Below are 26,601 nucleotides of genomic sequence, written 5' to 3'. Positions count from 1 at the left end.
AAGTGCTCTATCAACTGAGCTACCCAAGCACGACTCCCGTCCCGTCCCCACAGATTTACTTCTGCCAGTACCTCGTCTGCTGCGTTCCAAACTTTACAGAAGCTCTTCTGCGTACCTTGCAGAACTAGCACTGCTGAAAGAAATGAAACTGAGGAGAGATGGCTTAGCCACAGTCTGGGGGATATTTCCAGAATGAGATTTTCACTCTGTAGCGGAGTGTGCGCTGATATGAAACATCCTGTCAGATTAAAACTGTGTGCCGGACTGAGACTCGAACTCGGGACCTTTGCCTTTCGCGGGCAAGTGCTCTACCAACTGAGCTACCCAAGCACGACACACGCCCCGTCCTCACAGCGCACACTCCGCTGCCGAGTGAAAATCTCATTCTGAAACGTCCTCCAGGCTGTGGCTAAGCCATGTCTCCGCAATATCCTTTCTTTCAGCAGTAAAGTTTGGAAGGTAGGAGACGAGATACTGGCAGAAATAAAGCTGTGAGGACGGGGCTTGTGTTGTGATTGGGTAGCTCAGTTGGACGCCGGCACGGTAGAACAGCGTGTTCGGTCAGAGGGATAGCTGCCCTCTGTAATAAAAAAACTGAGTTAATGGATAAATGACGAACGTAAAAGGGTGTCTTGCGACGTCCGCTCCAATCAGATGCTACGAACGAAAACGAACAACATGAAATTAAGAAAAAGAAGTTGGTAGAGCACTTTGCCCGCGAAAGGAAAAGGTTCCGAGTTCGAGTCTCGGTGCGGCACACAGTTTTAATCTGACAGGAAGTTTCAATGAAAATATTGTTCCTACAGGTTGTATCTACACAATGTGAAACTTTCAAACATGTAGAATAAAAGATGGGTTTAAAAAGAAATAGTGTGCATTTCTTTTGGAGTGAGCCATGTACTACTCCAAACGTCTTCGAGCACCGTATCGTGCTGATGTGTGCCGTAAACGGGACGTTTCGTGCTGTGCAGGATGGACGGCGTGGTGGAGGAGGAGGGCAACTTCTCGCTGCTGGCCGACGACCTGGAGCAGGTCGAGTACACGCCGTACTCCGAGCGGCCCGAGACGTACGTGGTGCCCGTGCTGTTCGCGCTCATCTTCCTGGCGGGCGTGCTGGGCAACGGCACTCTCGTCGTCATCTTCGCCCGCCACCGCACCATGCGCAACGCGCCCAACACCTACATCATCTCGCTGGCGCTCGGCGACCTGCTCGTCATCGTCACGTGCGTGCCCTTCACGTCGATCGTGTACACGCTCGAGTCGTGGCCGTGGGGCACGCTGGTCTGCAAGCTGAGCGAGTGCGCCAAGGACGTGTCGATCGGCGTGTCGGTGTTCACGCTGACGGCGCTGAGCGCGGAGCGCTACTGCGCCATCGTCAACCCGATGCGCCGGCACGCGGCCGGCCGGCTGGGGGCCCGGCTCGGCTCGCGGCTGCTCGCAGTTCTGTCGGCCGCCGCCATCTGGGCGCTGGCGCTGCTGCTGGCGCTGCCCGCCGCGCTCTACTCGCACGTGCCCGAGGTCAACCTCTCCTCCGTCAACAGGACCATACAGGTGAGCCGGCCGGCCGCGGACCATCCTCCTTTATACGGCGGGCTGCGCGTCTCCAGAAACAAGATACGGTGACACCGCGAGAGTTAGACCACTAGGTGACACGGACTAGAGGCCCACCTCACAAATGCGCCGCTAGAGAGAAGCCACCGCTAATTGGGAGTGGAGGCCCTACATAGGGAGTCCCGAGAGACTGGAAAAAAAGCGCAGGTGACGCCTGCATATAAGAAGCGTAGAAGGACGGATCCTCAAAATTACAGACCAATATCCTTAACATCGCTTTGTTGCAGGATTCTCGAACATATTCTCAGTTCGAATATAACGAAATTCCTTGAGACAGAGAAGTTGCTGTCCATGCTTCAGCACGGCTTTCAAAAGCATCGCTCCTACGAAACGTAACTCGCCCGTTTTTCACATCATATCTTGCGAACCATGGATGAAGGGTATCAGACGGATGCCATATTCCTTGACTTCCGCAAAGCGTTTAACTCGGTACCCCACTGCAGACTCCTAACTAAGGTACGAGCATATGGGATTGGTACCCAAGTATGTGAGTGGCTCGAAGACTTATTAAGTAATAGAACCACGTACGTTGTCCTCGATGGTGAGTGTTCATCGGAGGTGAGGGTATCATTTGGAGTGCCCCAGGGAAGTGTGGTAGGTCCGCTGTTATTTTCTATCTACAAAAATGATCTTTTGGATAGGGTGGACAGCAAAAAAAATGGCTCTGAGCACTATGGGACTCAACTGCTGTCGTCATCAGTCCCTATCTAACTAACCTAAGGACATCACACACATCCATGACTGAGGCAGGATTCAAACCTGCGACCGTAGCAGTCGCGCGGTTCCGGACTGAGCGTCTGAACCGCTAGACCACCGCGGACGGCGGTGGACAGCAATGTGCGACTGTTTGCTGATGATGCTGTGGTGTACGGCAAGGTCTCCTCGTTGAATGACTGTAGGAGGATACAAGATGACTTGCACAGGATTTGTGATTGGTGTAAAGAATGGTAGCTGACTCTAAATATAGATAAATGTAAATTAATGCAGATGAATAGGAAAAAGAATCCTGTAATGTATGAATACTCCATTAGTAGTGTAGCGCTTGACACAGTCACGTCGATTAAATATTTGGGCGTAACATTGTAGAGTGATATGAAGTGGGACAAGCATGTAATGGCAGTTTTGGGGAAGGTGGATAGTCGTCTTCGGTTCATTGGAAGAAAAAATAGTTCAAATGGCTCTGAGCACTATTCGACTTAACTGCTGTGGTCATCAGTCCCCTCGAACTTAGAACTACTTAAACCTAACAAACCTAACGACATCACACACATCCAGGCAGAATTCGAACCTACGACCGTAGCGCTCCCGAGGTTCCAGACTGTAGCGCCCAGAACCGCTCGGCCACCACGGCCGGATGGCATAGGTCAAACGGATATCAACTGCGTTTTTTTAAATAGGAATCCCAATTTTTATTACATACTCATGTAGTACGCAGAGAAATATGAATGTTTTAGTTGGACCACTTTTTCGCTTTGTGGTAGATGGCGCTGTGATAGTCACAAACCTATGGCTCGCAGTTTTAGACGAACAGTTGGTAACAGGTAGGTTTATTAACTTAAAATACAGAACGTAGGTACGTTTGAACATTTTATTTCCGTTGTTCAAATGTGATACAATGTACCTTTCTGAACTTACCGCCAGCTGGAGTGGCCGTGCGGTTCTAGGCGCTACAGTCTGAAGCCGATGGCGCTATGATTGGCTTGCTAGATAGCGCTGCCATAGGTCAAACGGATACCAACTGCGTTTTTTTAAATAGGAACCCCAATTTTTTATTACATATTCATGTAGTACGTAAAGAAATATGAATGTTTTAGTTGGACCACTTTTTTCGCTTTGTGATAGATGGCGCTGTAATAGTCAAAAACATACAGCTCACAATTTTAGACGAACAGTTGATAATATTAAAATACAAAACGTAGGCACGTTTGAACATTTTATTTCGGTTGTTCCAATGTGATACAATGTACCTTTCTGAACTTTCCGCCGGCCGGAGTGGCCGTGCGGTTCTAGGCGCTGCATTCTGGAGCCGCGAGGCCACTACGGTCGCCTGCCTCGAGCATGGATGTGTGTGATGTCCTTAGGTTACTTAGGTTTAAGTAGTTCTAAGTTCTAGGGGACTGATGACCTCAGAAGTTGAGTCTCATAGTGCTCAAAGCCATTTGAACCATTTTGAACTTATCATTTCTGAGGACTCAAGCTGTTACAGCGTGATTATCGGTAATTTCCACATTAATGCAATAAATGCTCACAATGAAGTCCGTCAACCTCAATGCATTTGCCAATACGTGTAACGACATTCCTCTCAACAGCGAGTAGTTCGCCTTTCGTAATGTTCCCATATGCACTGACAATGCGCTGACGTATGTTGTCAGGCGTTGTCATATCCTTCAACGTTCCCCACAGAAAGAAATCCGCGGAAGTCAGATCCGTTGAACGTGCGGGCCGTCGTATGGTGCTTCGACGACCAATCCACCTGTCATGAAATATGGTATTCAATACCGGTTCAACCGCACGCGATCTATGTGCCGGACATCCATCATGTTGGAAGTACATCGCCATTCTGTCATGCAGTGTAACATCTTGTAGTAACATCGGTACAACATTACGTAGGAAATCAGCATACATTGCACCATTTAGATTGCCATCGATAAAATGAAAGCCAGTTATCCTTCCTCCCATAATGCCGACCCATACACTAATCCACCAAGGTCGATGATGCTCCATTTGTCGCAGCCATCGTGGATTTTCCGTTGCCCAATAGTGCATATTATGGTGGTTTGCGTTACCGCTGTTGCTGAATGACTCTTCGTCGCTAAATAGAACGCGTGCAAAAAATCTGTCATCGTCCCGTAACTTCTCTTGTGCCCAGTGGCAGAACTGTACACGATGTTCAAAGTCGTCGCCATGCAATTCCTGCTGCATAGAAATATGATACGGTTACAGTCGATGTTGCTGTAGCATTCTCAACACCGACGATTTCGAGAATCCCGATTCTCGCGCATTTTGTCCGCTGCTGATGTGCGGATTAGCCACGACAGCGGCTGAAACACCTGCTTGGGCATCATCATTTGTTGCAGGTCGTGGTTGACGTTTCACATGTGGCTGAACACTTCCTGTTTCCTTAAATAACGTAACTACCCGGCGAACGGTCCGGACGCTAGGATGATGTCATCCTGGATACCGAGCGGCATACACAGCATACGCCCGTTGAGCATTTTGAGCACAATAGCCATACATCAACACGATACCGACCTTTGTCGCAATTGGTAAACGGTCAATTTTAACACGGGCAATGTATCACGAAGCAAATACCGTCCACACTGGCGGAATGTTACGTGATACCACGTACTTACACGTTTGTGACTATTACAGCGCCATCTATCACAAAGCGAAACAATTGGTCCAACTAAAACATACCTATTTCTTTACGTACTACACGAATATGTAATAAAAATGGAGGTTCCCATTTTAAAAAACGCAGTTGATATCCGTTTGACCTTTGGCAGCGCCATCTAGCGGGCCAACCATAGTGCCATCTGGTTTCCCCTTCAAGCTAGACGAGTTTCATTCTTTGTAGTTTTTTCGTATGATGCTTATTTCGTGAGATACCTCGCCCAGCCACTATCAATGGACCACCCCGTATCACAAATGCGCTTCTAAAGAGCAGCCACCGCTAATTCGGAGGAAGCTCTTTAGTGAAAAAACGTGGTGTGAAAGTGTTGCTGTTAATTTCGTGTTAGTACTGTAAAAAAGGAAATTCCTGTTCCTGTAGGCCTAAAATTTTTATCGTACAGCTATATAATTTTAGTTTTTAGGGATGTTTTGCACTGCATTCATGTAGCTTGACAAACGTGTAGCCATGAAACTAACCTAAAATGACCACCGAATTCGGTATTTGCAGATGGAAGTCGTGGAGGTCCATCTCTACCAGACAATAGGGATAGACACACCAGCGCTCTTTTAGGAGAAATTGACCACTTTTTTAATGTTGGAGAGGTGTTATGTAATTAAATTTAGTTTCGAAGCATGCGGAAAAATCCCGGAACAGATGGTCGCAGGCTCAGACTATGCTAACTAGTCGGAAGGTACGTCCGTGCCAAGAATCGGAAGAGTAGAATCTCGCGCAGACCAGCAACCCAAAGCTCATCAAAAGGTCTAGTGTCGCCGGGCACATCAAAAGAGGAGAGTTTTCCGTACAAGGCGAATTCCTTCACTGACACCACTTCGGACTACACTCCCGCTAAACCTGAAACCTCCACGAAAAACTGTCTGCTCCTAAGCCAACACAGAGAAGACTTTGCAAGAAATACCAACTGTTTCTTCTATCGACAGAACAATGAATTTCAAGAGAAAGGCCACAACTATATCCAGATGACCAAATTTTGCTGAAAATTGAAGGGGGGGGGGGGGGGAACGGCACAAAAAGATCACGAAAAGAAAATGTTGGTGAAGAGTCAAACAGTGCGAAGAAGCTAAAAAGGAAAAATAATCTAACTACCTCACCAAGTTCATCAGATGCTGCAATTGTACATCATTATGAAAATAACTTTGAATAGGATCAAGATGAATGTGTTGAGTATTCTCAAACCAATTAGGAAACGAATAAAATTGACGATTGGAATCAGTGCGTTTGTCGTTCACGATTGCCAAATGAATTTTGTTCAACATTTGATAATAAGTGCAATTCTTGTGATGAGAGAAAGGTAGCATACTGCTTCAAGAAAACAACGACTCATCAGAAAAGCCAAAGTTCAATCAAGATTTACAATAAACTGATAAAATTGCTTTGGACTAATCTATTTAATACTATAGTTCGCCGACCGCGGTGGCCGTGCGGTTCTAGGAGCTTCATTCCGGAACCGCGAGACTGCTACGGTCCCAGGTTCGAATCTTGCCTCGGGCATGGATGTGTGTGATATCCTTAGGTTAGTTAGGTTTAAGTAGTTCTAAGTCCTAGGGGACTGATAACTTCAGATGTTAAGTCCCATAGTGCTCAGAGCCATATTATAGTTCTCTATTCATTACAATATATTTCAAATAAAAATATGTAATTTTAATTGTCTCCTTTCTCATACATAGCCGTTCTGTATGGTGAATCTCTCCCAGTACTGTGCTCCATCTCACTCATACCCCTATCGACCACTCATGTAAATTTTCATTTCATCACATCTCTGGTATTTTAAGTGACGATGCCTCAGTAATGTATTGTACTTAAGTTTGTATGACACTACACAAGAACACGCTGCCCGGTGACGAGAAAATTAAAAAAAAAAAAAACAAATTTTATGTTGAAGAAGAGAAGTGGTACAACTCTCACAGGCTTGCCCCACTTAATTACGATGCAATGTTCCTTCGGACATCCTTGCATGTCTGAAGGAACATTCCATCGACTTCTCAGCAACACAGACGCTACTACTTCGTATTTATTCGCCAACAGCAGGCCCTCGGCTTTTAATAAATTTGCCATTCCTGGACGGGAATGTACGTATTGTGACACAAGGACGATGACACACGTAAGTTTTGATCTGGTCATGATTCGTGCACGGATAGCCGAAGCGGTTAAGGCGCCTGCTCGTGTGAAGGGGAAATTTTGATTTGAGTCCTGATCCAACACAAAATCTTTATTGTCATCTTTCCGATATACAGCTGACGATAGTTCAGCAAGATACTTGGTCTCAGTTTTTATTTCAAAATCTGGTAAAATGTTTTGTGTTAGCAGAAGAGCCAACACCGTGTTACGAGTGGAGGCCGAAATGCACGCGTTTTAGCTCACACAGCCTGAAGCGAGGAGGGAAGAACTATACTGACGTGAGGTCTGGAACATGACAAGGAATGAGAATTCAGAAAGCGGACGTAATTATTTTGATACTTAACTTCAATCCATTAATGATGAACGTCGCTCTTGACGGGACATGATTCTCAATATTATCTGTTCAGAATACATTCTGGAAGATAGTAATTATAGTAACTGAATGTGGCGCCTTGTTAGGTAGCCGGCCGATTTGGCCGAGCGGTTCTAGGCGCTTCAGTCTGGAACCGCGCGACCGCTACGGTCGTAGGTTCGAATCCTGCCTCGGGTATGGGTGTGTGACGTCCTCAGGTTAGTTAGGTTAAAGTAGTTCTAAGTTGTAGGGGACTGATGGCCTCAGAAGTTACGTCCCATAGTGCTCAGAGCCATTTGAACCATTTTTTGAACCACTCAGACCAGGAAGTGCAAGAGTGGATGCAGCTGGGGATTTGTCAGCAGCCAACCGCCTCAAACAAAACAGGAATTGATAGTCTTGTCTCGCAGTGGGATAAATGTCTTACTGTGAGCGGTGATTGCTTTCGAATGGAACCCTTCCATGAACACGTTGTAGCAGGTATTTGGCTTTCACTCCATTCTGTTTTATGATAATGTGTTGTGTGCACGTTACCAAAGTGTGAAAATTAACGGTTACAATCGAAACTAGTGACCTGTATAAATCACATGAGAAGTGACACGAATTTAAGTAAATAATTATCATTCCATTCTTTTGTCGCCCTGGACATCACACAGTACGCTACCCTGGCACCATCCCGTTTCACATCATTCCAAACTCCTTGCAGGTCGCTGAAGTTAATATTTGCTTGTAGACATGAAGGGGTCGAATTATGCCTAGTGAACTTCAATAATTCGTGGTTCAAAAAGCGCCTGTACAGGCATTTTGTGTCTTTGAACAGTATTACTTCACAGGTTGCGTTAAAAAGCAGTTTCAGATACCAATAAAATAGACTGCTGACCATTAAAGTAGCTACACCTGAAAGATGACGTGCTACAGGCACGAAATTTAACCGACAAGAAGAAGATGCTGTCATGTGCAAATGATTAGCTTTTCAGGGCATTCACACATGGTTGGCGCCGGTGGCGACACCTACAACGTCCTGACATGAGCAAAGTTTCCAACCGATTTCTCATACACAAACAGCAGTTGACCGGCGTTGCCTGGTTAAACATTGTTGTGATGCCTCGTGTAAGGAGGAGAAATGCGTACCATCACGTTTCCGACTTTGGTAAAGGTCGGATTGTAGCCTATCGCAATTGCGGTTTATCGTATTGCGAAATTTCTGCTCTCGTTGGTCGAGAACCACTGAATGTTAGCATAATATGGAATCGGTGTGTTCAAGAGGGTAATACGGTACGCCGTGCTGCATCCCGACGGCCTCGCATCACTAGCAGCCGAGATGACAGACATCTTACCCGCATGGCTGTAACGAATCGTGCAGCCACGTCTCGATCCCTGAGTTAACAGTTGGGGACGTTTGCAAGACATCAACCATCTGCACGAACAGTTCGACGACGTTTGCAGCAGCATGCACTATCAGCTCGGAGACCATGGCTGCGGTTACCCTTGACGCTGCATCACAGAAAGGAGCGCCTGCGACTTTATAATCAACGACGAACCTGGGTGCACGAATGGCAAAACGTCATTGTTTTCGGATGAATCTAGGTTCTGTTTACAGCATCATGATGGTCGCATCGGTGTTTGTCGACATCGCGGTGAACGCACATCGGAAGCGTGTATTCGTCATCGCCTGGCATGATGGTATTGGGTGCCACTGGTTACACGTGTCCGTCACCTCTCGTTCGCATTGAGGGTGGACGTTACATTTCAGCTACGTTACGACTCGTCGCTCTACTCTTCATTCGATCTATGCGAAACCCTACATTTCAGCAGGATAATGAACGACCGCATGTTGCAGGTCTTGTACGGGCCTTTCTGGATACAGAAAATGTTCGACTGCTGCCCTGGCCAGCGCATTCTCCAGATCTGTCCCCAATTGAAAACGTCTGGTCAATGGCGGCCGAGCAACTGGCTCGTCACAATACGCCAGTCACTACTCCTGATGAACTGTGGTATCGTGTTGAAGCTGCATGGGCAGCTGTAACTGTACACGCCATCCAAGCTCTGTTTTACTCATTGCCCAGGCGTATCAAGACCGTTTCAATGGACACAGGTGATTGTTCTGGGTACTAATTTCTCAGGATCTCTGCACCCAAATTGCGTGAAAATGTAATCACATGTCAATTCTAGTATAATGTCCATTGAATACTCGTTTATCATCTGTATTTCTTCTTGGTGTAGCAATTTTAATGGCTAGTAGTGTATGAGCTGATTAATTATTTTACATATTAATTTGTGTAGTTGCTAGAGTACAGGACAAGGACAGTGTTCTGCTCATGAGTGATTTTAATGCCAGGATTGGAAATCGAACAGAAGGGTGTGAAAAGGTTATGGGTAAATTTGGGGAGGATATGGAGGCCAACAGGAACGGGTAACAACTCTTGGATTTCTGTGTCAGTATGGGTTTAGTAATCAGAAACACCTTTTTTAAACGTAATAACATTCACCAGTATACTTGGGAAGGCAGGGGAACCAGATCTGTCATTGACTATATAATAACATCAGGAATTCAAGAAGGCTGTGAGGGACACACGTGTCTCAGGGGATTCTTTGATGACACTGATCATTATTTAATCTGCAGTGAAATTATTATTGGAGGCTGAAAGTGCATGAGGTCAGGTCCATATGTAGGAGGATAAGAGTGGAGAAACTTCAGGATAGGGAAATCAGGCACAAGTACATAACAGTAATCTCAGAAAGGTAGTCAATTACAGTCATTGGAAATGGAATGGACAAGGTAGAGGGACACAGTACTAGAAGTGGCTAAAGAATGTCTTGTAACAGTAGTGTGTAAAGGTGGGATGAAGCAAACAGCTTGGTGGAATTACACAGTCAAGGCAGTCTGTAAAAGGAAAAAAATGGCTATATACTAGAACTCAGGTAGACAGAGAAAGTTATGTTGAAGAAAGAAACAAAGCCAAACAGATAACTGCAGCATCCAGGAAGAAATCATGGGAAGACTTTGGAAATAGGTTGGAGACTTTGGGTCAAGATTCTGGAAAACCATTCTGGAGTGTAATTAGCAGTCTTCGAAATGGAGTTAAGAAGGAAATGACAAGTATTTTGGACAGGTCAGGAAAACTGCTGGTGAATCCTGTTGATGCCTTGGGCAGGTGGAGGGAATATTTTGAAAAGTTGCTCAATGTAATTGAATATATGATCAGTAATGTTTCAGATTTCGATGTATAATGGGATAGGAGTGTTGATGAAAATAGGATCACATTTGACGAAGTGGAGAAAATGGTCAATAGATTGGAGTGCAATAAAGTGGCTGGGGTGGATGAAATTAAGTCGGAACTCATCAAATACAGTGGAATGTCAGGTCTTAAATGGCTACAAAGGATAATTGAAATGGGGTGGGAGTCGTGACAGGTACCAAAAGAGTGGACGAAAGCAGTAATCACACCAATCTTTAAACATGGAAACAGGAAAGACTGAAACAACTACAGAGGTATCTCTTTAATCAGCGTTGTGGGTAAAATCTTCTCAAGTATTGTTGAATGGAAAATGCGAGTATTAATTGAGGACAGACTGGATGAAAATCAGTGTGGGTTTAGGCCTCTTAGAGGTTGACAGGACCAGATCTTTAGCTTACGGCAAATAATAGAAAAGTGTTACGAGTGGAACAGGTAATCGTATCTGTGCTTTATAGATCTAGAAAAAGGCATATGCCGGGGTTCCTAGAAGGAAGTTATTGTGTGTTCTATGGAATTATGGAATAGGATGCAAACTTTTGCATGCAATTTAAGGTCTTTACATGGATAGTCAGGCAACAGTTAGAGTTGAGTTCATGGTAAATTGAGTTCATGGTTCAGAGTAGTTTCAGGGGTAAGACAAGGCTGCTATTCAAACTATTTATGGATCATATGTTGAAAACAATAGGCTGGCTGGGTGAGATTAAGATATGTGAACACAAAATAAGCAGCCTCGCATGTGCAGATGACTTAGTTGTGATGGAAGATTCGATTGAAAGTTTGCAAAGTAATATTTCAGAGCTAGATCAGAAATGTAAGGACTATGGTATGAAGATTATCATCTCCAAAACGAAAGTAATGTTAGTGGGAAAGAGATATAAACGGATTAAGTGCCAAATAGGAGGAACAAAGTTGGAACAGATGGACGGTTTCAAGTACTTAGAATGCATACATTGTGAAAGAACTGCAAGTGAGGTGTAGCAAAGCAAATGCAGTGAGCGCTCAGCAACGATCTACTCTCTTATGGAAGAAGGAAGTCAGTACCAAGACTAAGTTATCTGTGCACCATTCAATCTTTCGACCAACTTTGTTGTATGGGAGCGAAACTGGGTGGATTCAGTTTACCTTATCAATAAGGTTGAGGTTACGGATGTGAAAATAGCTAGGATGATTGCAGGTACTAGTAGATGGGAACAATGGCAAGAGGGTGTCCACAATGAGGAAATCAAAGAAAAACTGGGAATGAACTCTATAGATGTAGCAGTCAGGGCGAACAGACTTAGATGGTTGGGTCATGTTACACGCATGGGAGAAGCAAAGTTACCCAAGAGACTCATGGGTTCAGCAGTAGAGGGTAGGAGGAGTTGGGGTAGACCATGGAGAAGTTACCTGGATTCGGTTAAGAATGATTTTGAAGTAATAGGCTTAACATCAGAAGAGGCACCAATGTTAGCACTGAATAGGGTTGGTTGGTTGTTTTGGGGTAGGAGACCAAACAGCGAGGTCATCGGTCTCATTGGGTTAGGGAAGGATGGGGTAGGAAGTCGGCTATGCCCTTTCAAAAGAACCATCCCAGCATTTGCCTGGAGCGATTTAGGGAAATCACAGAAAACCTAAATCAGGATGGCCAGATGTGGGATTGAACTGTCGTCCTCCTGAATGCAAGTCCAGTGTGCTAACCCACTGAATAGGGGATTGTGGAGGAATTTTATAAGGGGGTCTATGCTCCAGACTGGACGCTGAAAGGCATAATCAGACTTAAATGATGATGATGATGATGATTACTTCGTGTGGCTCTTTCATTAGATGACAGACTGAATAGTTTCAACATTGAGTAATTAACAGGCAACATGTGTTTCATGTTTGCAGGTGTGCAATCCATTTCCCGAGTACTTGGGCGAGGGCTACGCGGCCTTCATGGTGCTGTTCAAGTTCCTGACGTATTACGCGGTGCCCCTGGTGATCATCACCGTCTTCTACACCATGATGGCGGCCCAGCTGCAGTCGGCGGCGCGGTGCATGCCGGGAGAGCCACAGGGGCAGAGCGCGCAGGTGCGCGCGCGCAAGAAGGTCGCCAAGATGGTGCTCGCCTTCGTCGCCATCTTCTTCCTCTGCTTCCTGCCCTACCACGTCTTCATGCTCTGGTCTCTCGCCTTCTTCTCCGTCGTATTCGTTCCATTAACTCTCCTGATCTACCGTCTGAAGTTGCTTCTTTTGCGCGAGTTTGGTTCCGTTTCCTTACTTCTGTGAGAACTTCAACTGTACTTTCAATAACAGAACATCATTCTCTCAGACGATTATGGTATTAAGGCAATATTTGTATAAATGTATACCATTAAGTGGCAGAATAATGCTACGAAATTATTTATGAGGATTTTTAAATAGAGGATTGAATGTCTCTAAATACCTATTCTTAATGTGAGCATCGAGATAGTTCGACAATTTTGTAATGTATAAAACACCTCTCTTATTACAAGATGGCCTCAAATATACGTCTGTTTACATAATGTGTAAAAATAGAGCTGTAGCAATGAAACATCAAGCAACTTCAGTAGGTAGATCATGTTCTCAGATTTTAAAATGGTTATTCACTATAAAAATATTTCTTACCATATACATTAGATTTCTTAATTAACGTAAGTAGGATTGCAGTTCTGCTTTGAAGATCAACATACGTTATTCATCTAACTTAAAAGCTTCTAATGACATGAAATTTGTATGAATGTACATAAATGAGTAATATGAGACCGTGACAAGTTCGGCTATATGGAGTTCAGAAATTTATAAATTTTTGTTACAGACAGGCTAGCGTTTGAAAAAACTGGTCATGCTATAAACCAGTACTTTTGCTAACTTGTCAGCATGATAAACTAGTACTCACACAGCCTTTATTTCAGTGCTGTATAGAATGAAGTATACTATAACTGAAATCTAACGATTTCCAGATGACCAATATCTAAAGTAAGAGTATGGTAATCATGGAAATAAAATTATTGGCATTGGTTATGAGAATGCTCGCTGCACATGTTCAGCCATTTACTCCTTTTCAGCACCTGATGATGTTTCGATATGGGCTCTGACTGGGATTGCTGGCACTAAATTTTCGTGAAGTTACAAACAAAAGCCAATTCTGTTACTGTTCTTTCATATCGTAATATACTTTTGGTCATCAGTCTTGCTCTGCACAAGTAATACATCCTACCGCGTCTAAGACCTGTTCTACATTTTATGATTTTTATTCACCCTACAAAAGCAAATGAACTACAAAATCGTGACTTCTTCTAGTAAGGATTTTGTGTAGACATGTATCCTCGCCAATGACTTTAAATACATCCTCACCAGTTATTTCAAGCAAATAGTTATTACACACGTCGACAAACTTTGTCTTTAACGTTTTACTTATCTCAGGTTTGAAAAGCTAACAGCTTTTCTTCCTTCACGTTTCCCATGATCCATGTTTCAAATTGCTTACAGTTTTATGCTTCAGACGTAAACAAACCTCACGTGGGACTGTGTATCGTCGTCATATACTGTTCCACCTACTCCCCTCCCCCCCTCCCACCCCCCTCAATGCTTTACCACAGCCTCGCGAATTGCAATCTTGTCACTTGTTGACTGTGGTGTCTTGCCCACCTTGAGTGGATCCTTGAACATTAGGGTAGTATCAAGGATCAGTCACAGTTTAGCCCTCTGATGGAGTCTTACCATCAGCTGGTGTGCCCTGGGTCATATTATGAACCCACCTTATTGTGTAAAGATGTCGATTACGCGACGCTGTGTTCTCGTCTGGAGCGGAATAACGTTCCGAGTAGTTATGTCGCTGCCTATGTTTCCTAACTGGGTAGGCTGCTGTCTACAAGGAATATTGTGACAGTATTTGCGCTTGTTTCATGAGGCCTATGGACTTGGGTTTCATCTGATGGACGATAATGTCCGACCATAGAGGCCTAGCGTAGTGGACGAGTACGAGGAACTTCGTGACGTCACACTGCTACTATATTCCAGGACTTTACTTCAGACTGAAGTTACCTGCGACGGAAGTAACGATCAGAGAGGGCTCTGACAACTGTCGACGCGTGATGTTACGAAGTTCCTGGAACTCACACACTACGACAGGCCTATGTGGTAGCGTATTGTCATCCACAATATAAAACCCAAATCTAGGATAGTTGCTGACTTTTAGGAGGCACTTGTTAAGTCACGTGTACGACTTGATCCACACCAACGGGATCCTGAACAATATCTTTTCGGCTTTATAGCCACATAATTGCAAAAAAAAAAAATACTTTTTGTAGTTTGTCCTCTCTTAAGAAATTATTCATAAATTCACTCCTTTCTCCTAACGACACACCATCGCCTTTATGATGGAACGATGGCAACTGCTGCATATCAGCACACCACTGAGAACATCTCTAGTGTATGCAGTGCCATATACTCGCAAAATCTGTGCTGTTAAAATTTTCAGAAAAATATGCCTTATTGAATTGTGATTATTGTCAGCCTATCAGAGTTAACTCGCTGTCACTTATAATTACTACACTACTGGCCATTAAAATTGCTACACCAAGAAGAAATGCAGATGATAAACGGGTGTTCATTGGACAAATATATTATACTAGAACTGATATGTGATTACATTTTCACGCAATTTGGTTCCATAGATCCTGAGAAATCAGTGCCCAGAACAACCACCTCTGGCCGTAATAACGGCCTTGATACGCCTGGGCATTGAGTCAAACAGAGCTTGGTTGGCGTGTTCAGGAACAGCTGCCCATGCAGCTTCAACACGATACCACAGTTCATCAAGAGTAGTGATGGGCTATTGTGACAAGCCAGTTGCTCGGCCACCATGCCAGGGCAGCAGTCGAACATTTTCTGTATCCAGAAAGGCCCGTACAGGACCGAATGCTCTGAGAAGCTAATCATTTTCATATCAAATGCTTCAAATGGCTCTGGGCACTATGGGACTTAACATCTATGGTCATCAGTCCCCTAGAACTTAGAACTACTTAAACCTAACTAACCTAAGGACATCACACAACACCCAGTCATAACGAGGCGGAGAAAATCCCTGACCCCGAAGGGAATCGAACCCGGGAACTCGGGCGTGGGAAGCAAGAACGCTATCGCACGACCACGAGGTGCGGACATTTTCATATCACAGCATCTTCTTTCTGTCGGTTAAGTTTCGCATCTGTAGCACGTCATCTTCGTGGTGTAGCAATTTTAATGGCCAGTGGTGTAATTTACACCTGGACCAAAGTCCCATATCTCAAACTGATACATCTGTCCACTTCCAACGTTCACCATCCCATTTACATCAGCTCCGTAGAAACAGCCTGTTTAAGAAACTGTTGTCGTTTCCGAGAAGGTTAATTTCTGCAAGGAGTGCATTTATCTTCAGTGTCCTATCCCACTGCATATCATGAGCGGTCTCCGTTGCTTCGTTTGCAAACACTCTCGCAGTAACTGGCAAAGAGAGAAAAGTGTTAGAAACCGAAGGCGTACCTCCTGTTGAGAGAACTTCTGGAGCAGTACTGAAACTGGGAAATGCTCCTCACTATCCATTGAATATTAAAGATTTCTTCTGTGTGCGACTTGGATTTACCATCCGCCTGATATTCACTCTGCTCATTAAACATGTATGGAATTTCAGCTCTCGGCCATTTCATCGAGCAGATGAATACATTTGCTCGTCTCCTACATCAACATCCCACTTATATCTTTATCCTGGTAACAGTCTATTTAACAAACTGTCTTCGCTTCCTGGGAGGCTGGGTTCATCAAGGAGCGCGTTTATCTCGAATGTCCTATCCCACTGGATGTCATTAGTGATCTTCGTGCTTCGATTGCAGATACTTTCACCAATGACTGCTGCAGAAAGGAAGAGGTACAGGCCGTAGACGTACCCTCACCCAGAGAATATCTAGAGCAATACTGAACCTAGGAAATACTCCCAAGCATCCAGCGAATATTAAATATTTCTTATGTGTGCGGGACTTGGCCATCCACCTGACATGTCACTCCGCTCGTAAAACGTGTCTGGAATTTCATCGCTCGGTCATTTTCAACAAGTAAATGGATGAGGCGCAGGTAATGGAACTAAACTTTGTCCTGGTACAAAAAGTATAACGATTTCTTTAAAAGTGTGAAGGCCTTTATCAAACGTTGTGATGTCTCCACTTATTTTTGATTACTGACTTCTTGTGAAACAGTCTCTAGCTAGAAATTGAATTTTAACTTTTTCAGGAGCTATGACGCTAGGAGCGTCCACATCTACGTTTCAGATTTATTTATTATAATGTAACCTACAATGAGTTGACAACAGTTTTGCAGCTGGTCCCGGCGGAGGTTCGAGTCCTCCCTCGGGCATGGGTGTCTGTGTGTGTTTGTCCTTAGGATAATTTAGGTTAATAATGTGTAAGCTTAGGGACTGATGAGCTTAGCAGTTAAGTCCCATACGATTTCACACACATTTGAACATTTTTGACAACAGTCATGGGATTGCGAAGCTTACATATATAGACAGCGGTAGTGTCGCGTACACAAGGTATAAAAGAGCAGTGTATTGGCAGAGATGTCATTTATACTCAGGTCTCACGTGAAAACGTTTCCGACGTGACTATCGTTGCACGGCGGAAATTAACAGGCTCTGAACGCGGAATGGTAGTTGAAGCTAGACATTCTATTTCGGAAATCGTTAGAGAATTCAATATCCCCAGATCCATAGTGTGCCGAATATACAAATTGGCAGGTTTTACCTCTCACCTCAGACAACGCAGTGGCCAGCAACCAAGAGCAGCGACGTTTAGGTAGAGTTTTCCCTGCCAACAGACAAAGAACACTACTTCAAATAACCGCAGAGATCAGTGTGGGACGTACGGCGAGGCGAACGTATCAGAACAGTGCAGCGAAATTTGGCGTTAATGTTCTATGCCAACAGACGACCGATGCAAGTGCCTTTGCTAACAACACGACACCGCCAGCAGCGCTTCTCCTGGGCTCGTGACCATGTCGGTTGGTCACTAGACGCCTGTTAAATGGGGCCTTCATCTGATGAGTACGGATTCCAGTTGGTAAGGGCTGACGGTAGGTCCGAGTGTGGCTACTGGGAGACCATCTGCAGCCATTCATGGACTTCATGTTCCCAAACAACGATGAAATTTGTGTGGATGACTGCGTCATGCCACCGGGCCACAGTTGTTCGCAGTTGGCTTGAAGAACTTTCTGAACAGTTCCAGGGAATCGTGTGACAACCCAGATCGCCCGAAATGAGTCCCATCAGACATTTACGCCACGTAATCGAGAGGTCAGTTCGTGCACAAAATCCTGCGAGGGCAACACTTTCGCGAGGCGGCATGGCTCATCATTTCTCAAATGGTTCAAGTGGCTCTGAGCACTATGCGACTTAACTTTTGAGGTCATCAGTCGCCTAGAACTTAGAATTAAACCTAACTAACCTAAGGACATCACACACATCCATGTCCGAGGCAGGATTCGAACCTGCGACCGTCGCGGTCGCTCGGCTCCAGACTGTAGCGCCTAGAACCGTACGGCCACTTCGGCCGGCCCAGCATTTCTGCAGCGAACTTCTAGTGACATGATCAGTCCATGCCAAGGGCGAGTTGATGCACTATGGTGGAAAAAATGGGGTCACACGTGATATGACGGGGTATCCCATGAATTTTTTCACCTCGTCCAATGCTGCTTCCTTCTGACATTTCATTTCTAATCCTTATACTTACTTTCTGGTGTTCAAAAGGGCTTTGAGCACTATAGGACTCAACTGCTGTGGCCATCAGTCCCCTAGAACTTAGAACTACTTAAACCTAACTAACCTAAGGACATCACACACATCCATGCCCGAGGCAGGATTCGAAACTGCGACCATAGCAGTCGCACGGTTCCGGACTGCGCGCCTAGAACCGCGAGACCACCGCGGCCGGCCTTTCTGGTGTAAATATAGATTCTGTACCAGTCGTCTCTCTTTCCAGTCTACTCCTTTCCTCTTCAAAATATCCATCAGCTTGTTCCATTGAACTGTCAAAAGCCTTGTCTGGAGTGTAACACTGTATGGGGCAGAAACATGGACGCTGAGACGAGAGGATGAAAAAAGGTTAGAAGCATTTGAGATGTGGCTGTGTAGGAGAATGGAGAGAATAAGCTGGATGGAAAGACCGAGTAATTAAAGAGTATTGGAAAGGGTTGGTGAGAGAAGATGTCTGCTGAAGGTTGTAAGGGAAAGGAAAAAGAAATGGTTGGGACATTCATTGAGAAGAGAGTGCTTGCTAGCAGATGTATTGGAAGGATTGGTTTGTGGTAGCAGACTGAGAGGAAGAAGGAGATACATGATGACAGACGACATAAAGGGAAGAGGAAATTATGCAGACCTGAATAGAATGGCAGAATACCGGACAGCCAGGAGAACTACCATGTGAAAACCTGCCTTTAGGCAGAACACTGATTATGATGATGAGTGTCTTATCTGTAGTATAGTTTCAACAGAGGATGTATTGTTCTTACACAAACTCTTACTATCACTAACAATTTTTCATACATGCCGGGAACTAATTACACAATATACATTGTTACATCTAAGACATACTACTTTCCAACACCATTGCTATTTCTACTATTATTACTATTTTTACTGAGATTACAGCTTCTATCGAAGCGATGTCTATTACTATTATTGACATATGATTGTTTTCCTCCTCTCTATCGCTAGTTTAGACTGTAACAAGTGAAACAGTTGTAAGCAGTAAAGACATGAGTTCCACAATGCACTTCATCGCTCCCGATCCGGAAGTACGCTGTACCTGTTGTGACGTCCCCTTTGGAAAATTATATATTACTGTGCTGGTAAACTTCTAATTTAATTGATTTTCAAACAGATGAACAAAACTGAACGTACTCAGACATTTCTCTCTTTACTTATTCTGATCATCACTAAACTTTCAGTAATCCCCACAAAAGAATGGCCCTGACTGACAAAGACCTCAACCTTTCATGAATCACCTACCTCACAAAAATCTTCGTTACTCAAACTACTGTAATACAGTGAGCGCCAGTACTGCCAGCTAAATAAAAGATTCTAACAACTGAAGGCACTAACTAATGGTAGGCATAGTTTGCAAATGAAAGATTTTGATGGAGAACAAACAATGTATTTACCTTAATAGTGTTCAAAAGTCATAATATATGTATAAGTTCATGACATCCAGTCTTACAAATTTTCCTTTTCTGACGGACAAACGTCCAGATCGTCCTCTCTCAAAATTCTGCCATCTCTCTCCCCACATCCACCATTGCTGGCGGCTCCCCTCCAACTGCGCAATGCTACGCGCTGTTCACATCCAACTGCCCAACACCGCTGTTGTTGTTGTTGTTGTGTCTTCAGTTCTGAGACTGGTTTGATGCAGCTCTCCATGCTACTCTATCCTGTGCAAGCCTCATCATCTCCCAGTACCTACTGAAGCCTACATCCTTCTGAATCTGCTTAGTGTATTCATATCTTGGTCTCCCTCTACGATTTTTACCCTCCACGCTGCCCTCCAGTACTAAATTGGTGATCCCTTGATGCCGCAGCACATGTCTTACCAACCGATCCCCTCTTCTAGTCAAGTTTTGCCACAAACTCCCCTTCTCCCTGACTATATTCAATACCTCCTCATTAGTTATGTGATCTACCCATCTAATCCTCAGCATTCTTCTGTAGCACCACATTTCCAAAGCTTCTATTCTCTTCTTGTCCAAACTATTTATCGTCCATGTTTCACTTCCATACATGGCTACACTCCATACAAATACTTTCAGAAACGACTCCCTGACACTTAAATCTATACTCGATGTTAACAAAACTCTCTTCTTCAGAAACGCTTTCCTTGCCATTGCCAGTCTACATTTTATATCCTCTCTACTTCGACCATCATCAGTAATTTTGCTCCCCAAATAGCAAAACACGTTTACTACTTTAAGTGTCTCATTTCCTAATCTAATTCCCTCACCATCACCCGACTTAATTCGACTACATCCCATTATCCTCGTTTTGCTTTTGTTGATGTTCATCTTATATCCTCCTTTCAAGACACTGTCCATTCCGTGCAACTGCTCTTCGAAGTCCTTTGCTGTCTCTGACAGAATTACAATGTCATCGGCGAACCTTGAAGTTTTCATTTCTTCTCCATAGATTTTAATACCTACTCCGAACTTTTCTTTTGTTTCCTTTACTGCTTGCTCAATACATAGATTGAATAGCATCGGGGAGAGGCTGCAACCCTGTCTCACTCCCTTCACAACCACTGCTTCCCTTTCATGTCCCTCGACTCTTATAACTGCCATCTGCTTTCTGTACAAATTGTAAATAGCCCTTCACTCCCTGTATTTTATCTCTGCCACCTTCAGAATTTGAAAGAGAGTATTCCATTCAACATTGTCATAAGCTTTCTCTAAGTCTACGAAGCTAGAAACGTAGGTTTGCCTTTACTTAATCTTGCTTCTAAGATAAGACGTAGGGTCGGTATTGCCTCCAGTGTTCCAACATTTCTACGGAATCCAAGCTGATCTTCTCCGAGGTCAGCTTTTACCATTTTTTCCATTCGTCTGAAATGTATTCGCGTTAGTATTTTGCAGCTGTGACTTATTGAACTGATAGTACGGTAATTTTCACACCTGTCAACACCTGCTTTCTTTGGGATTGGAATTAATATATTCTTCTTGAAGTCAGGGAATTTCGCCTGTCTCATACATAGTGCTGACCAGATGGTAGAGTTTTGTCAGGACTGGCCCACCCAAGGCTATCAGTAGTTCTAATGGAATATTGTCGGCTCCTGAGGCCTTGTTTCGGCTTAGGTCTTTCAGTGCTATGTCAAACTCTTCACGCAGTATCGTATCTCCTATTTCATCTTCATCTACATCCTCTTCCATTTCCATAATATTGTCCTCAAGTACGTCGCACCTGTATAGAGCCTCTATATACTCCTTCCACCTTTCTGCTTTCCGTTCTTTCCATCCGGTCTTGATATTCATGCAAGTGTTTCTCTTTTCTCCAAAGGTCTCTTTAATTTTCCTGTAGGCAGTATCTATCTTACCTCTCGCGACATAAGCCTCTTCATCCTTACCTTTGTCCTCTAGCCATCCCTGCTTACCCGTTTTGCACTTCCTGTCGATGTTATTTTTGAGACGTTTGTATTCCTTTTTGCCTTCTCCATTTACTGCACTTTTGTATTTTCTCCTTTCATCAGTTAAATTCAATATCTCTTCTGTTACCCAAGGATTTCTACTGGCCCTCGTCTTTTTATCTACTTGATCCTCTGCTGCCTTCACTATTTCATTCCTCAAAGCTACCCATTATTTTTCTACTATATTTCTTTCCCCCATTCCTGTCACTTGTTCCCTTACGCTCTCCCTGAAATTCTGTATAACCTCTGGTTTAGCCAGTTTATCCAGGTCCCATCTCCTGAAGTTCCCAGCTCTTTGCAGTTTCTTCAGTTTTAATCTATACTTCAATAGCAAATATTACAACAATGTAAACCAGCCACATACTGCACACAGCACAGTCAGTGATTTTCATACAGAGCGCAAGTAGCGTTACCAACATAGAAACCTAAATAGCCTACTTACACTGTTTGTTGGGCGCTGCAGAGGACATTGTTGTTGCATCTGCCTCTCCCGTTGTCTGTCGGCTTCCTATTTGCGGGAAAAGACTCGTCAGTTTCTAGGAAGACTTGTTGCTGAAGGTGAGAAATGTAGATGCATGGGGATCGTCCACATCGCGCTGGTTCTAGCTCTTTGGACTGCGATAGTCACGGCACAAGGTCGCACTTCACACTACTGGAATTGTTACGACTGCCATTCATGCTGTGTTCGTTGTTCGTCTGCCACAACTGGTTGACCTTAGGTGTCTTCTCTGTGTTGCTTCTGGATCTTCTGTCGCAACCTCCAAGTAGTGAAGTAGACGGCGGTTGACTGATAAGGTAAGGCACTACCTAAGCCTTTCTGGAAACAGGGCAGATAGTATTGTTCAGGATCTGTAACTATGCCCAGCAACACATTATCTGCTTGACATTGAGTATTCCGTGCCGAGTCAGTTGTTGTCGATCGTCATCAGCAACTTGTGTATATAGCGGATATCCCTAGGCTTGCTTTCTTGACCACAGACACATTTGGAGATTTCTCTTCGACCAGTTTTTGATGCCGATAGCTGGCATAATGTCCATGACCAGTCAAGCAGACTGACAGGTTTTTGAGGAATTCAGGGGCCATCTTTCGAATCTGGGGGAAAACTATAGGTGCCGGTCGCTGTTTGGGTATCATCCAGTCGTTTCAGTCATCCAGTTGTTTCTGCCGTAGGTGGAAGATCTGATTGTGAATTTTCTGCTTTTTTTGTCCCTTATTCCTATTAAATTCAGAACCTCGTGATATTGTTGTTTCTTTAGCCAATACATCGATTTTGTCCGTATCTGAGATCGAGTGGACATTTTCTGCGTTTTACCTTCAAAGCCGCCTTCAACCACACAAGTATTTCGCGTTGCACGCTGTGATCTACCCGTACTGTACGCTGCAGACATGTTCACTGTAAATATTGCGAAAACTGTAGAAAAACTGTGGGAAACAAACTTTTTTATCTGAAGCAGCGCCCGCTACGCAGACGCGTCCCAATATAGTGGCATTCCAGTGCCCGTGCATTCCTGCCATACTGCACACATACCAGACGAGCGGTTTCCCAAAATATGGGCGGCCACCCGACATAACGGGCCATTATCATAGCTGTGGCCTGCTGTCTACAAAAACAGGATTAGCAGCGCATTTATCGTGCTCTTCTTCCTGTCAATACGAACATTCGTTATTAGAAGAAAAGACATTAAGGTCTCTGGTCTGAGAGTTCCACAACCTCATGTAAGGCAAGTCTGTGTAGATACTAAGCAGTTCCGAATAAATTTCAAATCACATTGCTGTGAGGAGGCCAGCTGACGCTTAAGAATTTTCGGTCATTAATTCATTTCATTTTATTGAAACAAGCTTCTCACCTTAAGTCAGTGAGTGGTTAACGGACAATAAAAAAGGGAAAAAATTAATCTGATGAATCTGTTTTATTAAGCTGCGACCCGAATTTCCACCAAAACATCGTGAAATACTTAAAACGTGCGCCGTCTTCATTTCGTGAACCTTTCAGAATATTGAAATTAGGTTTTCGGAATACGACAGTACCAACATAAGCTCTTGAAAAGACGAATTTAGCGATATTTTGGTTGTTAATATTGGTGTTGAAACGTCCCAAAAAATATCCGTGAGCTGAGCTAATATTGGAAGCCAATGTGGTCAGAACTGAATGTTCTAATGTAATAACCGCCAAGTGGAGCTCTCTTGCTAGGCTGTATCATTATATCACGACTTTCGGCTGTCTACTCGTTTTGGCAAAAGCTGTTCGCTTAGAGATGAGTACGGACACATATATGAAATTGTTTTCCCTCCCCGTTAGGTATGCTACAGGGTGTCCAGCAAAGGAGACCTCCATTTCGAAATGAAATAGTTCCCAAACTAAGATCTATAGACAAGTGCAACAAAAATTATGTTTATCGTGAAATCTGTGAGAGAAAAAGTCCTACAGAAGTTTCGAAATAATTCGAAAAGCTGCTAATAGATGTTGCTGTACGTTGTGTAGCTCGCACATTATCAGCGCTGCATAATTAAACTCGTTTTCTGCAAGCAGTCTTGGCGATCCCATCACAATATTTTAGAAATGCCTGCCGCTACGGAGGACGGAGCTCTCGAAAACGAACCGTGAATTTTCCCACCACGTACTGTAGCGTCTCAGCGGAAAAGGATTCAGGTGCCACACAGACCAATGATTCACAAAATTTAGAGTTTTAAGTGATTCGCCCTGTAGAATCGCTCAGTCTTACTGCAAACTGAGAAACTTGCCTTTCATTTCTGGTTCATTTCTCGGACACTTCTGCGAAATCTTTCAACGCCAGTGTTAACTGTACTCCTCTTTTAAAAAACTTTAGGAAGTTAAAAAAGGATTCCATATATAAAACTTACTGTCTTGAATACTTCTCTTGATTAAACACGCAACTAAATTACGTGTATCACTGCGTACCATCATTCGTTCCAAATCTCTTGAACGTTTTATAAAATTTAGAGTTTTAAGTGATTCGCTCTGTACACTCGCACAGCACTATTATAACTGAGAAAAGAAATTTGTTCCAGCAAGGATAGTTACTTAGCTTCCAACACCGGCTAGTTACGCCATTCATACTGTTCACACGACGAAGAACTTTAACATACAAGATTAATAGACATAGCCCACGCGTTAGTTGGACTTAACAGAAGCCTGGAACGTTTTAGTAGTGGCAAACTGCTCAATACAATTCATGGAAAATTTAGGTTAGAAAATGAACAAAATACTACTTGTAGTTGGCTGTAACAGGAAAGTGTATGCCGAAGAAAAGTGGAAAGAGTTGAGCAAAATTTTCCATTAGGTATAATTAATGGCAACGCTCTTTAAATGTGGATAAATGCAAGATAATGCCCATAATAAAGAGAAAGAACCGACAAAACCTGATTACAAAATATTGAGCCCGTCCCATTGCATAAGTATGTCTGGAAATATTAAGAAGCAGTATGGAATGGGAAGATCACATCGAAATAGTGTTAAGAATGGAAAATAAAAGACTTGCACTTTATGGAAGTGTTCTGGGATATTCCTCTACATCTATAGAGAATATCGCTTACAAGGCGCTAGCATGACCAATTTTACAGTTTTGTTCCATAATTTGGAGTTCTCAGCAGGTAGGCAGGACAACAGACAACGAAAGAAATTAAAGAAACTCTGCTAGGATATAACAGATCTTTATAGCCTGCACAAAAGTGTAACAGAAATGCTTGGGAAAGAGATACAACGTAATTCCTACGAAAACGTGTTGAATATATTTAGAGAGCGTGTACTCGAAGAAGATTAGTGGGAGCACTATGCTGCCACCATCAATTGTCTTGCGTAGGGATCATGAGGATAACAGAGATTAGGACGCGTGCGGAGATTTATAGCCATTGCGAGAATGGAACACAGCAGAGAGTTGGTAATGTTGGCACAAAGTACCCTCCGTCATCTAACGTAGTGTAGGTTAGAGAATTTGTATACATATTAAGATTTATCCTATGCGTGCGGTGAGCAGACACACAACTGTAGGGCGCTGTTTCTGGATGGTATGGGTTACGATTGTTTGTTGTTGTCCAGAATGGAAACGACTAAAGATAAGCTGGACTAAGGTCCGTCTATCAACTGTTTCAATTCATGATAGTCGGCGACGATCCCTGTAACAAACATATTTCATTAGACTGAATACAGCTGCTAACAGTAACACCAGTTTCTTCTAGTAAAGTACGTTTCAACGCTTGGCAATCCTAGTACAATTTTGCTGTGCCACCAAATTTCTATGTCATGTTTAGCACATTCCCAGAATATTATTGCGGATCACTTAATTACATTAAGAAGCGTTTACATAATCTTCCTCCTAGTTCCCATTGTAAGAAAATCTTTTTGCATCAATACATCGGTGAATAAAATATTAAGAAATATTAACAATATTTGCGGTCCATCATAAATCGAAAATCTTGCTTCACTTATGTCGGAGACATCTGCGAGCCGCTGATCACACTATTAGAGGCAATGCTTCTCCATAACCAGGTGTACTGCGACAGCTAATTTGTCTTTGATGGGGATCGATACGTTCACGCAACGCTGGCAATCGTAGTAGATAACGATATTTGACAGCCTAGGCTGTAATCTCTCCCTACGATGGGCAGGCAGGAATACTTTCACCGAGATTGGACAACTCGCAGCATCAAGTGCAGAAAGATATTTCTTTTCA

At 43.7% G+C, this 26,601-nt stretch overlaps 1 protein-coding gene across 1 annotated transcript in view; it reads left to right on the top strand.

Moving 5' to 3' along the window:
• The first annotated feature begins 972 nt into the window (after window positions 1-972).
• The window catches only part of LOC126336083 (neuropeptide CCHamide-1 receptor-like), a 42,709-nt gene continuing 17,080 nt past the window's right edge, over window positions 973-26,601 (top strand). Inside the window, exons 1-2 of the mRNA XM_049999564.1 lie at window positions 973-1,551; window positions 12,599-12,873. Coding sequence (XP_049855521.1) covers window positions 973-1,551; window positions 12,599-12,873 — 854 coding nt within the window. The remainder of the gene's footprint in view (window positions 1,552-12,598; window positions 12,874-26,601) is intronic.

The sequence above is a fragment of the Schistocerca gregaria genome, chromosome 2 (assembly GCF_023897955.1).
Source record: "Schistocerca gregaria isolate iqSchGreg1 chromosome 2, iqSchGreg1.2, whole genome shotgun sequence".
Lineage (NCBI taxonomy): Eukaryota > Metazoa > Arthropoda > Insecta > Orthoptera > Acrididae > Schistocerca > Schistocerca gregaria.
The sequence above is the reverse complement of the archived record's forward strand: the minus strand, read 5'-3'. Positions and strand labels throughout refer to the sequence as shown.